The sequence below is a fragment of the Botrytis deweyae genome, assembly GCF_014898535.1.
Source record: "Botrytis deweyae strain B1 chromosome Unknown BDEW_023, whole genome shotgun sequence".
Lineage (NCBI taxonomy): Eukaryota > Fungi > Ascomycota > Leotiomycetes > Helotiales > Sclerotiniaceae > Botrytis > Botrytis deweyae.
The window spans coordinates 144126-159700 of NW_024066230.1; the positions used below are offsets into that span (position 1 = coordinate 144126).

At 44.3% G+C, this 15575-nt stretch overlaps 6 protein-coding genes across 6 annotated transcripts; 4 read left to right on the forward strand and 2 right to left on the reverse strand.

The window, feature by feature from the left end:
• Positions 1–1465: 1465 nt before the first annotated feature.
• EAE98_008600 (uncharacterized protein) lies at positions 1466–2830 on the forward strand (the record flags this gene model as incomplete). Its single annotated transcript, XM_038956223.1, has 1 exon — positions 1466–2830. The coding sequence occupies one exon, from the start codon at positions 1466–1468 to the stop codon at positions 2828–2830; it is 1365 nt and encodes a 454-aa protein (XP_038807304.1).
• Positions 2831–3581: 751 nt separating this feature from the next.
• Positions 3582–4871, forward strand: EAE98_008601 (uncharacterized protein; the record flags this gene model as incomplete). The annotated part of the gene is made up of 2 exons (XM_038956224.1): positions 3582–4482; positions 4750–4871. The coding sequence occupies 2 exons, from the start codon at positions 3582–3584 to the stop codon at positions 4869–4871; spliced, it is 1023 nt and encodes a 340-aa protein (XP_038807305.1).
• Positions 4872–6132: 1261 nt separating this feature from the next.
• EAE98_008602 (uncharacterized protein) lies at positions 6133–7016 on the reverse strand (the record flags this gene model as incomplete). The annotated part of the gene is made up of 2 exons (XM_038956225.1): positions 6133–6305; positions 6371–7016. 2 exons carry the CDS (start codon positions 7014–7016, stop codon positions 6133–6135), a joined length of 819 nt encoding a protein of 272 aa, XP_038807306.1.
• Positions 7017–8210: 1194 nt separating this feature from the next.
• Positions 8211–9662, reverse strand: EAE98_008603 (uncharacterized protein; the record flags this gene model as incomplete). The annotated part of the gene is made up of 3 exons (XM_038956226.1): positions 9316–9662; positions 8712–9063; positions 8211–8656 (listed from the first exon to the last, which is right to left on the reverse strand). The coding sequence occupies exons 1-3, from the start codon at positions 9328–9330 to the stop codon at positions 8211–8213; spliced, it is 813 nt and encodes a 270-aa protein (XP_038807307.1). The 5' UTR covers positions 9331–9662.
• Positions 9663–10393: 731 nt separating this feature from the next.
• EAE98_008604 (uncharacterized protein) lies at positions 10394–12171 on the forward strand. The gene is made up of 5 exons (XM_038956227.1): positions 10394–10758; positions 10820–11148; positions 11201–11615; positions 11718–11809; positions 11873–12171. The coding sequence occupies exons 1-5, from the start codon at positions 10557–10559 to the stop codon at positions 12005–12007; spliced, it is 1173 nt and encodes a 390-aa protein (XP_038807308.1). The 5' UTR covers positions 10394–10556; the 3' UTR covers positions 12008–12171.
• A 1723-nt stretch (positions 12172–13894) lies between these two features.
• On the forward strand, positions 13895–14996 carry EAE98_008605 (uncharacterized protein; the record flags this gene model as incomplete). Its single annotated transcript, XM_038956228.1, has 2 exons — positions 13895–14455; positions 14535–14996. 2 exons carry the CDS (start codon positions 13895–13897, stop codon positions 14994–14996), a joined length of 1023 nt encoding a protein of 340 aa, XP_038807309.1.
• Positions 14997–15575: the final 579 nt, after the last annotated feature.

Here is a 15575-nt window from a genome sequence, read left to right on the forward strand (position 1 = left end):
CACCAGTACTCTCTTGATTCTTGGTATTCCAAAGAGGAAAAAGGGGTCCATATAAACGCTTGGTACGTATTTCCATATTGAGCGACGGCGGTCTAGACACCTGGGTAGGGATTTCGGCGACTGCTTCGACTCCTTTGTTGCTGTCAATGCTATTCAATTATGAATCGGATATTGAGCAAAAGAGTTGTTTTTCAGTAAATTCTCAAGTCTCTCATAAATGTTCTTACTCTAACCGAATGACCAAAAAAGTTTGCGTTGCAGCGAAAGAGAAGTCGAAGCTGCAAGCTGCGAGCTGCGAGCATCAAGACGAACCACAACCAGCCACAGCCCAGTCCGGCACGTGACGTGACTAGGGAACTCAAGCCCCAATTCTTTCTCAGTAGTACGACCTCGGGAGCTCGAGCTTCTTGGAAGTGATCTCTCCTTTTATTATAATTATCGATCATGAAATTGCTCCTCAGTCGTTCGCGCGGGATGATGAAGCGTTCTTGTCTCTCATCTGCTCATTGAGCGACCTTCTAGAAGACATGTTTTCCATGGAGAAGGTACCTGTACCCTCGAGAGCTTTTCCAGCACTTGAAGTCTGCTTCTTACGGTGTTTCTCATGAATACGCCCACGGAAATGTGTTTCGAACTTGCTGACGCTGATGTCTGTGATTCGCGACTTTTCTCTCTCATACTTCATGGTCGCATTGTAGGACATTCCAAAACAAGCTGACGCGGTCAGTGATCTGGCCTCCAAACCAGTCTATACATAGGAGAAAAAACAGGCCGGAATTGACCACTGCGTAATGGTACAAACACCCTCACCAAAACAATGTGTAGAAAGAGATGCTACGCATTGGTCAATTCCGGCCTGTTTTTTCTCCTACGTATAGCCAGTATCCAAGAACCAATCCAATATCCTCTGGCCACCGAATAGGGATACATGCTCTTATAATTTGGTCTTCGATTCCGTCCCATGCTCAAACAATACAACCTCATTACGTTGAATGGCTCCGAACGTCGAGATTTCATGGTGGCCTGAATTGGCACTGCATAGTAGGTGTCTACTCTGGAATCATCACAAGGACTCAATGGGACATAGAAAATCAATGATGCCACAATTTCTATTATCGTCGAGGCTGATTTTCTCAGTAAATGCGCGAGTGTGCATTCAATCACAGCATAGTGTCGGCTATGCAGACCGGGTATGTTGGTTCTGACGAGTTTGTAACGAATCAACAAGGATTTGCGGATATTTGATTGGCCTACAACGACTATGCCTGACACATTATTGGCCAGCTCCCTGGACCATTGAAGAAACGGCGTGATATCAGTCTCCGAACGAAGATTCTCCTTCATTGTCCAGCCACAAATCAAACATTTAAGTAGGTAGACAGAATACCTCTGGGAAACTAACTTATATTGCAATAGAAACTGAAATTTACATACACATAATACATTTTTGGCTAGCCGATCGATCATGTCGAGTCCTGGATATTCGCAGACCGATGTCTCCTCGAGTAACCGATCTCCCTCCATCTCGGTCAGCCGGGCATCCAGTCTACCGTCCCGGCCACGCCTCAAGCCTTACCAGACACCCGATCGACCAATATTGGGCAAGTTCCCTACCTCTTCATCTTCGGTCTCCAGTGTCAGTACGATGTCGACTGCTGATAGCACATTTTCGATTAGATCTTTCGGACGTGATTCGTCGCCAATCACCCCACCAAATGATTTCGAGGTATCAATTGATCAGTGGCCTGCACGACCTCGAAATTTGTATGAATCCCCCACAAGAACTTCAAGGAATTCAAGATGTAAATATCAAGCATTGGCTTCGCAATCCAAAGCTGATGAAGGTCGAGATCGAGTCGAAGGTCAAGGAGATGATGAAGTTGACTACCAAGATGTCAATAATGAAAACAACCAAGCTGAAAGGGTATTGAAGATGCCTGGGGCTTTTCCCACCGTTGCAGAAGAAATCATTGCCGAAAGGCGCATGAGCTCGGGCTTCAATGATGCCTGCAATTCTATGCCTGTTCAGTATCCTATTCTTCCAGCGATAGCACCACAGTGCCCGAAGTTTTGTTCTTATGGATCCACTCGCAAAAGCACCCGAGAAATAAATCACGCTATACAATCACTTCTCCAGAAGCCGCTCAAGCCTTATTGCGACCTTACTGCTGGTTACATATATGCTTTTGAATCTCCCAGGTATGCTCCTCATCACATAAAGATTGGCCAATCAAGCAGAGCTCCAGAAACTCGCATGCGCGAGTGGTCGAAATGTAGAATACCAATTTCCAAAATTTCCAAATCTATATCTATAGCTTCAACCGAATCACCCAGCGGAAATGACGAAGACGCTTTCTATTACTACGCGTTAGTTGAGTCTATCCTCTTCGAAGAGTTCTATAATCAACGCAAGTGGTTTGAATGCGAGGTTTGCAAAAGCAACCACCGCGGACCTAGAAAGCATACAGAATGGTTGGAAATCGATCCATCAACTGCAACTCATGCAATAAGGCGTTGGCGTACTTGGGTCGAAAGAGAAAAGCCATTCACATCGCTGGGGAGGCTAACGGCCTATTGGCAGTGGAGAGTGGATGAATTACCGAAGAACTCATCGAGCATAAACTGGGATGATTGGACACGACCTGGACTCTGGAAGTATTGGGGATTTCGGCTAGAACAGCTTTCCCTTCATACTTCAAAGTTAAAACCGCATTTTACGAGGAAAGATAAGCAATTTTGGACGATGAGTTGCTTTTTCGTATTTGTTTCATTCTTTATATACACCCCCGAGTTTACTATTTCCTTTGCAATGGTATTACTTGCTCTGTGATTCTACTTTTGGTGTGGTCATCGAACTTTCGGGAGAATTTGGAGTTGATGGTTGGCGTTTGCATATGGACTTGTGATTGGTGAATACCAAATTTGAGGTGTGTGGTGGCAAGTAATCCAATATTGTTATGATTCTCTTAAATTTTTCTTTATGTGTCTTACTATACCTTTAGAAGATTCGCTATCATATCGTCCATCCAAGTATGATTAATGACTTTGGTAAATTGACTTTTCAACAGGTGCCAAAATATTCCTTTTAGCCGATACTCGGGTAGGAGAGAAACGTGTGTGCACGTTCTCACTCTGGACGGAAAAACGGACACACCAAAAATATGTTATCACTTCCGAAATTCATTTTTAAATCAATAATCGATATTTTTAATTTTTGTTTGAAGCAGATTATTTACAGGTTGATATTCTATAATATGATTTTATTATATTTAATTTACTATATTATTTCAAATTATTATTGAATTTTGAATTAATAGTGTTTTGAAAAAAGTCTTGATTTTAGCGGCTTTGATGTGCCCGTTTTTCCGTCCAGAGTGAGACGTTCTAACCATTCTTGGTGTAAACGGAATTTTCGGTACTCGAATCCCCGTCCACGGCGAGCGGTCCACAAAGACCCGTTTTGATAAATATGCTTACACGTCGTACAATATTTGAACTTATAAAACAGTAGGATCACCCGTAAACTATACTTGTGTGTTTACACTCTGGATACTGTCCAAAGCTCAATCATCAGGTCAACGATGGCTCTACCACCTCCGCTCCCCCAAGGGCCAATCTACCACCCAACGCTGCCGATATGGAAACGCATGACTCTGTGGCTCAAACTACACTTCATCAAAACCCTTGCCAATATCTTGGGCCCAGTATTGATCTCCCCCTATGTGCGCGGTCGAGCAAGCCTCCCTACATTCACCAAAATCTATCCCATCCACTCCTCACTCACCCATAGAATTTTCGTCCCACCAACCTACAAATCCGGCGACCCACCTCTTCCCCTCTACCTCAACGTCCACGGTGGAGGATTTGTCTTCGGTGTCCCTGCCATCGACGACGAATTCTGTTCTTACTTCTCCTCTAAACACAACATCCTGGTCATCTCCCTCGACTACTCCAAAGCTCCCAAAGCAATGTTCCCTCAACCAATTAATGAATTGACTGATGTCGTAACCTCCATCCTCGAAGACGAATCTCTCCCATTCGATCGTTCCAAAGTAGCTATTGGTGGTTTCAGCGCTGGCGGCTGTTGTTCCCTCGCCGTTCCACAAGCTCCCTCTCTTCAAGGCAAAATCCAGGGCGTATGTGCATTCTACCCCCTTTGTGGGTTTGTGACGCCGCCATCAGTCGCAATTGCAGCGAGACCTTCTTATGCGACTAAAGATCCTTTGGAAACTTTGGGACCACCGTTCAACTATGCATATATATCTCCTGGAACGGATTTGTGTGATCCGAGACTTAGTGTTACCTATGCGGATAGAAAGATGTTGCCGAAGAAAATTTGTATGGTGGGGTGTGAGTTGGATATGTTGTGGTATGATGCCGAGTTTATGGCGGAGAGGCTTGCGGGTAAGGAGAGGGTAGAGGGTGAGACACTCTGGGAAAAGGACGGAGTGCGATGGGAGAAGATTATGGGTGTTGAGCATGGTATGTTGAGAAGACTTCTCTTGTATCGACCCTTTGAGTATAAGGATGAAGTAGCCAGGCTTTCCAATAGTTTGGACTGCAGTTCAATAACGAGAGACTTTGGATTTCTGGATCCGATTTGGACATTTAGAAGATTTGAAACGTTGAATTAATTTCGAATGTTGAGTTACACTTGGAATTTGAAGGCTTCTATCCAGTCTGCTAGTCTAAACTAGTAGAGATCTTGGTACTCTGAAAGTATAAATTGAAATACTAATTTTGATCTAGGATTTGAGAATTCTGGGGGGCGTCTGCAAAGAGATAAAGTAAAGAGAGAAAAGTTAATGGTAATAGGAAGGAAAATGTATGATGACGCTGCAGAGTGGTTATTCAGAGAAGTCTACCACTAGATTTTCGCCCTCGTCTGGCCCTTATACTCTGCAATTCGGTTCGTTTCGTTCCATCTACTAGATATAACCCATCGAAAAATGATTGTTTAAATATATAGCTTTCCAGGCCTGAAGGACTCTGAGCAGCATTAATCATTGTTTATATTTAAATTATATATTGCTTTTCATCCTTGAAACGTTTAGATGAGAACTTCCACAGTCCTCCTGAATGAGTAATAGCAATTCGAATTGTTTTCTCAATTTATCGTAATGAGAATCTTCATGCCATTGTTCAAGATACCTACCTACCTAGGTACCCAAATTGCGAAGAAGTTCTATGAAGCGAGGACAAATGCACCCTGAAAATTGTGAGGCCCCCAAGCAGAAACAGAAAGTGGATAAAATCCATCATCGAAACCAACATCTTACGCTCGCTTCACCACATCTACCCCATCCGCCGATCCCCCAACCGGCTCGACATTCTCCGCCCAAGTCCACATCTCCATCGATATGTCCACCTGTCAATATTTGCTCTACCAGGATCCAGAGTCTCCCTTTATACTTATCTTCATCTCAATACCCACCCATTATCGCCACCAAAGAAATATTCAGTGTGTATTATCATTGTGCCAGCCAAGAAAACCCCGTTGTTTCAAACTCTCGACCCTGGCTTGGCGATCATTTGGGAATCATGCGTTTCCAAAAGAGGTTGGGCCGGCCAGAGCACTGACGGCTCGGCTTGCGGGCACTACCGAAGGGTATAAGGCTCTTGAACCTTGGCTTTGACACTGAAAGTTGTGGGTCAGATCTAGATTTCTAGATCACGGCGTCGGTGGGAATTTCCCTTTAGTATGGATTCATTCGAGAAGGGGAAGAGCAGAGTGAGAACTGGACTTGAGCGGAGAATAGCTGGTGAAGATAAAGATTTCAATGAGTGACAACAGAAGATGAGTTTGAATTTGAATTTCTCTTTATATTGATATATCTATAGATATATGAGTTGCTTTATCTTGCTTTTTCTGCCCATCATTGAGACCCCATAAGATTCTATCCTCATGTTCAAATTATAATGTAAGAGCTGTGTGGTATACTTCCAGCTTGACCCGAGCCATGAAAACGCCACCATAAGAACCAAAGAAAAAGAAGAAGAAAAGAACACACTCACAGCTACTACGCCGTGTCAATAATAACAAATGATTCCTTCATCTTTTGACGCTTGTAAATTACATATCCAATCCATCCTCATTCACATCCATTCATTGCAAAAAGTGAAATGGGAAATCTATTCCTCATCATCTGCACTCCTTGTCTCCACAAAAGTGAGCTCGGCAACTGATCCCTCGACCATATTGAGGTTAACACCATCAATACCTGGGCTTGGTTCACGCTTAGTGACTGCTGAGCCGTTGATATCTTCGACGTTGCGGACTGTGGAGATGGAATTTGTTTGTCCAACTATTGTGCTGACATATTAGCTTTGATTCTGTGATTAAGAGTGTATGAAGAAGGGAGTAACTAACCAGCTGGTCCACCACGAATAAACATGGTTGTGACAGTAGTCTTCATCTTGGGGTCGGCAACACCGTCCTCACGTTTACCCATCTTGGTCTTTGCTGCACCAGCAGCGGCAGCGGTTCCTCCGGTGCCTCCAGCTTTGACGAGAATACCAACACCAGACTCTTCGGTTCCGAGTTGGACTTCGGGGCTGGTCTTGATGGCACCGGCAGCGTAGTTGAGAGCGGCAGTCAAGGTTTGGATGTCACGTTTTGCGGCTCTATCTACATCCGATCTCTCGAGCTTGACAACACGGGGTGCGATTTCCTTGCCCATTCCTTGGAGTGCTGTTACTTGAGCTTCGGTCTTGTCTTCGGTAGCTCCCTGAACGGCGGCGGCGGCGGGTGCGGCAGCTACGGCTGGTGCTGCTTGTGCTTGTGTTGGGGTTGTGGCGGCGGCACCACCGTTCGCTGCGGCACCGTTTGTAGCGGCGCCATTAACAGCGGCTCCTTCGAGCGCGTTCATGAGGTTCGATACATCTGCTTTCCCTCCGAATGATATTTCACCATCACCGACTACCAAGGCAGGTGAATAGGCGCCAAGGTTGATGTTCAGAGGGAGTGCCGAGATGCTAGTGGCGATCATGGCCATAACAAGATAGTTGGTCAACATTTTGAAAGTGGATTGTGAAGAGGTGCTTGCGTTGGAGACGGGCTGTGAAATAAGGGTAGTGGGATGAATTAAGTGAACGAATATCTTGAGCGTCAAGCTTAGATGTGTAAATAAAGATCAAAAAGAATCAAATGGAGCACAGCTGAGGAATTAAAACTCTTGGGTGCATGAGGACAAGACTTCTTATATCAAGAATTCATACAGAAAATGCGTTGCCAATAATTTCCAGAGGCCGTGCAATATAGCTTTGGCCAACCCCACACCACACCCACGGTTCCTAACATCGAGGTTCTAGCCAATCGAACGATTTTCCTATTCTGAGATCCTAACAATTCACAGGTTTTGATTATGACCCTTTTTCGCGTGGGATGAATGCCAATATTTCGTCAAACGCCAAGTGACACCGACAACGCGATGCACAGGAATGGTATCAAGCTCTCGAGAGACTCAGCACAGACCAAATGCGAGGAAGCAATTATCTTGGCTGTGATTGCAAAGTCACGGCGACGTTTTGAAATGGCTTTGGTAAGTCTGGCTATGCTTTTTGGCGTTAGCTTTCTGATAATTCTAGTTCTTGGCAGGTTCTAGCGTCGTATGAGAATCCCTTAAAGGTCACAGCGTAAACCCCGAAATCTCTGGAAACGAGTTGCATCTCCAGACATTTCACAATTTGACATACTATAAACAGATTAAGTTTCCTCAGAAATTCCATTTTGACAAATCTCCCCCAACGTTTGACGTTTTTCATCGCAAGTCTTGGCTGACATTCTGTAAAACCCTGCATATGTGTTCTTCCAAGTTCCAACCGCGGATCAACATCAAAATGATCCAAATCTCGGTCAAATGAAGCAAGTATAGGTAGAATAATTGGTGGTAGGAACTTTCCTTCCCAAGGGGTCAAAGTTTGAAGACGACATTTAGGAAATGAGATGAAAGAAATTCTGTTTTAGTCGACGCCACATTGTTTGGACGTAGTCTCGCGGTTGTTTTTCATACCTAGAAACTAGATATCAAATGTATCTACGTGACTAAGAGTTGGCAAAGCAATATCGAGCTTTTTTGAACTAGTAATGGCTCGGAAATCGAATGCATGAATTGAACTTACGTCCCCTTCTCAAATATGGACCATAGCACTATGGCCCATCACAATCTCAATAACACAGAGTAGAAACGCGAAGAGCTTAATCTTCCGTATCATACCTCATCTGAGGAATCCATCTGTATTGCTTCATTCTGATACAAAGGGCTTGCCTCAACTTCTCGCACCCATAACTGCCAAGGTCTTTCTGCGGTGTCGTCGTTAAATTTTTCGGAACCAGAAGCTTGTTCGGCATTCAAAAACCTTAAAGGGCCAAGGTCAGCAACTCTTCCCTCGGCGTTCCTGAGCATAAGAGCTTTTGCTTGGAGACCCGCGTTGACTTGAGTATAAACGGCACGGTAGATGGCTTGCTTGATACTTGATCCAACCGTCGTGAAACCGTGATTTGCCATTAAGACGACGTTATAGTCTTGGGTGCTTGATTCCGGCTTGGAAAATTTCTCGGCCAAGGCACTGCCAAACCGTCCAGAGTTTACCAAGAAGTCTTGTCTATCGTTCGAGGTGTATAGCTCCGTGATATCAAAATTAGGTACGTGGTCACCTATAAGTAATCATTATATACATATTCATGCATCTTTCCCGGAAGAGTATCATACCTAAGAACCCAGCCATGTGAAATATCGGTCTCATCTGGACTCCGTTCATCGTGTAGGGGATTACGGCCTCGGCATGACTGTGGATAACGCAATTGATTTCTGAAAATCTCTTGTAAATTTCGCTGTGGATAAACCGTTCTTGGTAGCCCTTCTTCGCCTTCGGATCTACTGGAGCAGCATCGGATACATTATAATGTACCAAGTCGGAGATGGATGAGACCAATGCTGGCGCGGTCGATGCCGACATAATAAAGATACCTGGGTTGTCCGGATGGCGAACAGACACATGACCATAAGCATCGACAACATTCTGATGATGCAAAATGTGATTCGCGTGGACGAGGGTTTGAATCTGAAGGTTATTGATTAACCTAGGTCAATAATCTTACACCATTCTTGATCATCCAATCTTTGGACTTTTGCAAAGCCCTCCTCCCAATATCAACATTTGCACCGATTGTCCACGCACGCTTCAGACTATTTAGGAAGTTATGTTCTCGACACCAAGAGCTTGCCAATGCCCCATGCCTTTGTTTTATCCGAAATCTTTGGACGAGTACATTGACTAGATGCATGAGGGCACACAAACTGGGCCAACACTCACAATCAAGTTTTTCATTTTCAATGAATCTCACAATGTCCCAAAGTATTACGACCAATCGATACGATTTGACAAAGAGTCGTGATGTTGTAAGACGATGTTGATGTGATTGCGGTGATTGTGTCAACAGCGTTGCGAAAACAGACGGCGATGATACTAGCAAAATCGACGACGATATTGTTTGGTTGTTTGTCCATCGGATGGAAGCACCCGTGGCGGGATGATAGGTCACCTGCTTTCAATTCTCCAGACCTCGGTGTCTCCACAATCCGATCTATCTACCGGTATCTGCATCTACAGCGGCGCGCACCGATTTACTGCAAACCAGGGAAACATATCACATGTGATAGCTTAATAGGGTTAACGGGACCGAAATTACCGCCAGCAATATTTCACGTCTTCAGAGATTTCATACCTTCATATCTTCATATCGTGGTAGAATCGTGGGACCTCAGAAGCGACAGTATGATGATAATCATTGATGGACGACGGCGAGCAGCGAAATGTGAGAGGATGCTTGGCGTTCTTATTTTAGAAGGTCGCTCGAGTAAATCCCAGCAATCTGTGTGGCTACCTTCCAAAAACTACTTAAAGAGTCCACGACAACAACCATCAGAAACATCACAAGGGATGATAGGAACTTTTTAATTTTTCTATCATTATCTTCAGGGGATTTTGAGCCTGCACAACATCTTACCTCCTGTTGTTGCTCCAAGAGAAAATCTTTCCTCGGCGAATGATAACCGAGTGGTAGGGAAGTTTATCATCTATCATCTATCATTCGCTAGACGGTAAGAATACGTAATGTACCTGACTATCGATTAGCCTTATTAACTTTCTTCATTTATCGATTGGGGAATCAAGTCCTTTCATTTGACTGCCGATCAGGGGACAAGCATAAAATGGAGATCAATATAGTATCAAGCGTCGGTTCTAGCCCATTTAGGAACCTTCAAAACATCGTAGTTCGATATCACAATTGACCTATGAGCATGGAATATTGCCATGTCGTCCAGCCTTTCCTTTCTTATACACCTTCTTCTCTTAGATAATGTCTCTAATACAACCCAACACCAATGGAGTGTGACACGTTTTGGTGAAGATTGCTTATCACCCATGGCGAATGAGTGCGATTTGGAAATGTTATATATCTTTGGCCTCGGTAGTAGTGGTAAATCTTCTTTGTGTGATATAGAAGCATCGATTTCCCTCGCTTTCCCTTGGTATTGAAACTTTGTGCAATAATGACTTCCTCAATCTCCAAAGTTCTTTTGCCATTTGTGCTTCTGGCACCAGCTGCACGCGCAGCCAGTCTAGCTGCGACTCCTTTGGTATGTTCGAGTCCAGCATTGAGTTGTAGCGGTTCCAGTACCAATACTTGCTGCTTCAATACTCCTGGTGGTCAAATGGTCCAGACCCAATTCTGGGACTCCAATCCTAGCACAGGTATACAAATCTCTTTCCCTCCTACCTTCGCTTCACAAGTTGGAAACTAATCATACTCAAGGTCCTTCCAACTCTTGGACAATCCACGGTTTATGGCCCGATCACTGTGATGGTACCTATGATTCAAATTGCGATACCAGTCGTCAATATTCAAGCATAACCAACATCCTTTCTGCTGCTGGCCAAACATCCTTGCTCTCGTATATGAACACCTACTGGGTCAGTGATGACTCTACCAATGAGGTGTTCTGGGAACACGAGTGGAACAAGCACGGAACTTGTATCAGTACTCTTGAGCCTTCTTGCTACAGCAGCTACACCACCGGTGCAGAAGTTGTAGACTTCTTCAACGTTGCTGTTGATCTTTTCAAGATTCTTCCTACCTACACAGTAAGTAGCCTTCCACATAAACAAAAGAGAGAAGTAACTAACATCACCACAGTGGTTAGCCAATGCTGGCATCGTGCCCTCCACCACCAAAACCTACACCTCTGCTCAAATTCAAGCAGCCATCACCGCCGGTTTCGGACATCCTGCCACCATTCAATGTACTTCTTCCTCTCTCGATGAAATTTGGTACTCCTTTGAAGTACGCGGTTCCGTTGCTACCGGAACATTCGTTCCCATTACTCCCGTCGGTCAATCTGGAAACTGCCCCAGTACCGGCATTAAGTATACTCCCAAGTCCGGCTCTGGTACTCCAACTACCACCGCGACTGCTCCTGTTGGCACTGGCAGCTTCTCTGGATCTGGTTATTTGGAGGCATATGTTGGAAGCACCAATAACGGATGTTTGATTAGTGCAGGTACCTGGTACACTAGCGGTACTTGTGCTACATACACTGCCACTGCTTCTGGTAAGCCTCTTTTCCCCCACTCCTGATGAGAAAATGGTTATCAAAAGACCTACCTCAACTCCTCATCTACCATCAAACGAACACCACTAACTCTCAATCTAGGGACTGGCTTCACCCTCAAGTCCTCCAAGGGAACGTGCGGTATCTCCGGCAGTACATTTTCCTGCGGCGCCGGTGTCTCCACCGTTTTCGGAGTAAGTTTTATTCTTCTCCTCTTCCCCTTCCATATCAAACCCCAACCCACTAACACATCCCAGTCCTCCGGTGGCTACCTTACATACGGCGGCTCATCTACCTTCTACGCCACCGCTACCCCATCCGGTTCTACCCAAGCAACCGTTTACACCTCCAGCCAAAGCGTCTCTGTCAAGTTCGCCTGGAGCGCTGTCTAGATGCTTTTTCTTTACTCGTCGCGTTAGTTTGCTATGTCGGGGAAAAAAATATCAAGGTGGTGAAAAGGGGGCGGCTCAAAATTATCAAAGACTGTGGTGTTGTAGCATGGAAAGACAAGCGCATGACAAGAAAACAGTTGTATTTAGGAAAAGTTCGAATTTTGCACAAGAACATGAATCTGGTTCAAAAAAAAAAATTCATGTGAACGTTTGTGTGTCTAAAATGAAGATTCTCGAATTCTAGCTTGCTGGGATACCTACCTAGTCTTACGGTCCAAAAACATAATTCAAATCTTGCATCCACATCTCTTACCACCCCTCTCCTCACCTCATCCCACTTCATTCTACGCCCGATCTTTATATGACTTAACCGCCTACTACATAACTCATAGTCACACCTCGCCGCTTCCCATAGAAACCACGAAATGCATTGATGTGTGTATTGTTCTTCAAAGCCTGTGCCTCATACCGCGCCGCATCGTATTTTCTGACCAATCCAATCATGAGTCATAAAATGCACCGCACCACGCCGCGTTTGCATCTTCGTATCACATTGCGCTTATATCCAAGCAAATTTCAGTAACCAGGTAGCGCTCGTGCCGCACCAGCATTTATCTTATTTCTCCACTCCACGTCCTTACTTTTCGCTTGCTACTTCTCTCCATACAACTTGTATGTAGAGTGGTATTTGAAGGCTCACTTCCTCCACTGACGTATTACAACGAATTTATGCATGGCGTATTATCATTCCTTCGCGGTATGTATGGAAAGCCTGACGAGCGACATATGATCCCTTTGAAATTTTCTTTGTCTCTTCTACTCCATCTAGTCTCTGTATCCCTCATATCTCATTCCTCAGAACTAACAGTCTGATTATGTACTGTATTGGAGTATTCGAATTCGGCATCGAAAGTAAACGACACAAAGCAAAACAGAACATCAACATTAGCAATAACATTACCAGATCTTAACCAAAAGCTCTTCAAACTTCAAGCTTAATCGGCGACTACAAAGCAGCTCTTGCATCTAAACCTAAAATATTATGCTTGCCCACGCATCCTAATTTTTTGGAAACCCGTTGGGAGTTTCCTAATTCCGCATCAGCACCAACATCACTCCAACGCCAAGCGCTCCCCCCACCACCAACAGTTATGAAAACCCGTAAATTGCCCATTTCCGACCTCTTATCCCGTATCATATCACCCCGATCTTACTATTTACCCTATGCTCAATTATCAAAATCTGCAAAGAGAAGGAGGCTCGGACATGAATGTGACATACCTAGTATGCCTAATCCACGAAATTTCCAATCTTCAATAAATTCGCTGCAGAGCTAAAGCTTGGTGCCATGTTGGTGGATCCATATGTGACGTTTGAAGTCATGTCTATGAGGCTGATTGGAGAACTCGTGGTCTGTGTAAACGCTGACGAAGTGAAATCCTTCAGTGCCATTCGATGTCAACAACCTTTTCGAGTCACTCTATGCTGGATATTCCCTCTCTAGACCCTTGTTTATCAAGCTCAGCTTGCAAAATTGAGCGAAAGAAGCGTGAACCGAGGGGCTTTCCCTTAGAGTAGTACAATTGTTCAATGTAACTCTGCTGTTGAACTGCCAATTGAATGATTGCATTCCAACTCACATTGCACTGGTGTAGCTGTATTCCTTCGCTTCCCAAATAAAGTATTCGAGGAAAATTTTGAATGTGAAATGATTTATATAAGAGGCTCCGGTCGTTCAGCTTGAGATGATATTACTGTATCAATCCTTTTCTTTCCAGACCATACAGCTAGCTCGGCTTCCCTTACCTATTTTTTGTGCTCTTTTTATATCATAATCTCTTTTCTGGACACTTTATCCTACGTAGCACTAATTGCGAAACTTTCGATATGGCATCTCCTTCCGGCAAGAATGTGCACTTCGTGGGAAGTATCTGTCTCCCTGACACACCCACGGTTTACCGTACACTCAGTGCTGCATTTCCAACTCAACTAAAGCGTATCCCCGATGGTGAGCCCGGTAACCGAGGGAACTTCGTCCTCTGGCAAAGAAGCGTGTTCTACAAATACCCTTATCTTATCCGCTCTTTATATTTCTCCCTGGCCAAGGATCCAGGCCCGATTCCCATTTCTCCTGAGAAGATCCAACTCATGCCTGTTGGATATGACGATGCTGCCATAGACTCATATGCTACTTTTTGTCGACTTCGGGATAGTGGTACTATACCGAACGGGGTGAAATTCCAGGTTTCGCTTCCTACACCTATCAATGTTCTTCACGTAGCAATAGAGCCAGCTTATCAAGAAGCAGTTGAGCCAGTTTATGCGAAGGCTTTACTGAAAGCTGTTCGTCGTATCCAAGATGAGATTCCTGCAGAAGATTTGGCTATACAATGGGACGTTGCTGTAGAGTTCGCATTTCTGGAAGGAATTGTGTTGCCTCCACCGCACGTAAGTATTCATGAACTTAGTGACATCTCTATCATTTCCTGTTTCAGCGTCCTAGACGAGTACTAACTCGACGTTTTAGTGGATCATGGCTTTGAAAGACAGTATCATCAACCGTGTCCTCGAATTAGCAGATGCTATAGATCCATCCGTCGAACTGGGCTTCCATTTCTGCTACGGTGATCTTGGACATCAACACTTCACGCAACCGAAAGACATGAGCTTATTAGTCGATATTGCGAATCGAGTCTTGACTGGAACAAGGCGGAGAAGATCTGTCAATTGGATTCATATGCCTGTACCAAAAGATCGGGTTGATCGAGGATACTTTGAACCATTGAAAAATTTGGAGAAGAATGACACAGAGTTGTATTTGGGAGTCTTGCATCAGGATGACCTAGAGGGAACGAAATTAAGAATCAAATCTGCGAGTGAAGTTGTAGCAGATTTTGGTATCGCAACAGAGTGCGGTCTAGGCCGCGCGGATGCAAGAGAGTTGGAGAGTGTCTTGGAAATTGCAAAGAAGGTTACGGAAGAACCGTAGGAAAGAATGAAAGGGTGTATTAGATATGAGAATCAATGAAGGGTGATTGTTTTGGTGCTTCAACATTTGTGTCTTATCAATATTCAGTCAACACAGATGGCAGGTCTGACTTCAAACACTGCGTCTTTCAATGCTTGGTCATGGATAAATTCCAACTTGTAGTAGAGGTATTATGTGAGATTCATGACCTGTGTGTCAGACAGATCATTGTTAAGTCTGTTTCTTCCTTTTCAGACATGACTTGAGTGGTGTCAAATAATGTCTTGTCTCATATTGTATCGAGTAGAACAGTTGTCCTCTATTTATCTGTTCTCGACTTAATTACTCCAGAGTGGTGAATATGGTAAAAGTAATGGTTGATTGTGGTTGCGATTGTAGTTGTGGTTTTATGTTTGTGTTTCCTGGTGAATCCCACTTGAACGAGATACATACGGTTGTGGAACCAATAACCTTACCCCTGTCAATAGAGGGGTTTAGTGGATTATAAGCTCACAGAAATACCCCCCACTATGAAGGAGCAACACTCAGCTGCTCTTCCACCTCCCGACTCCAATCCCTCTATACCCCAGATCCAAATTG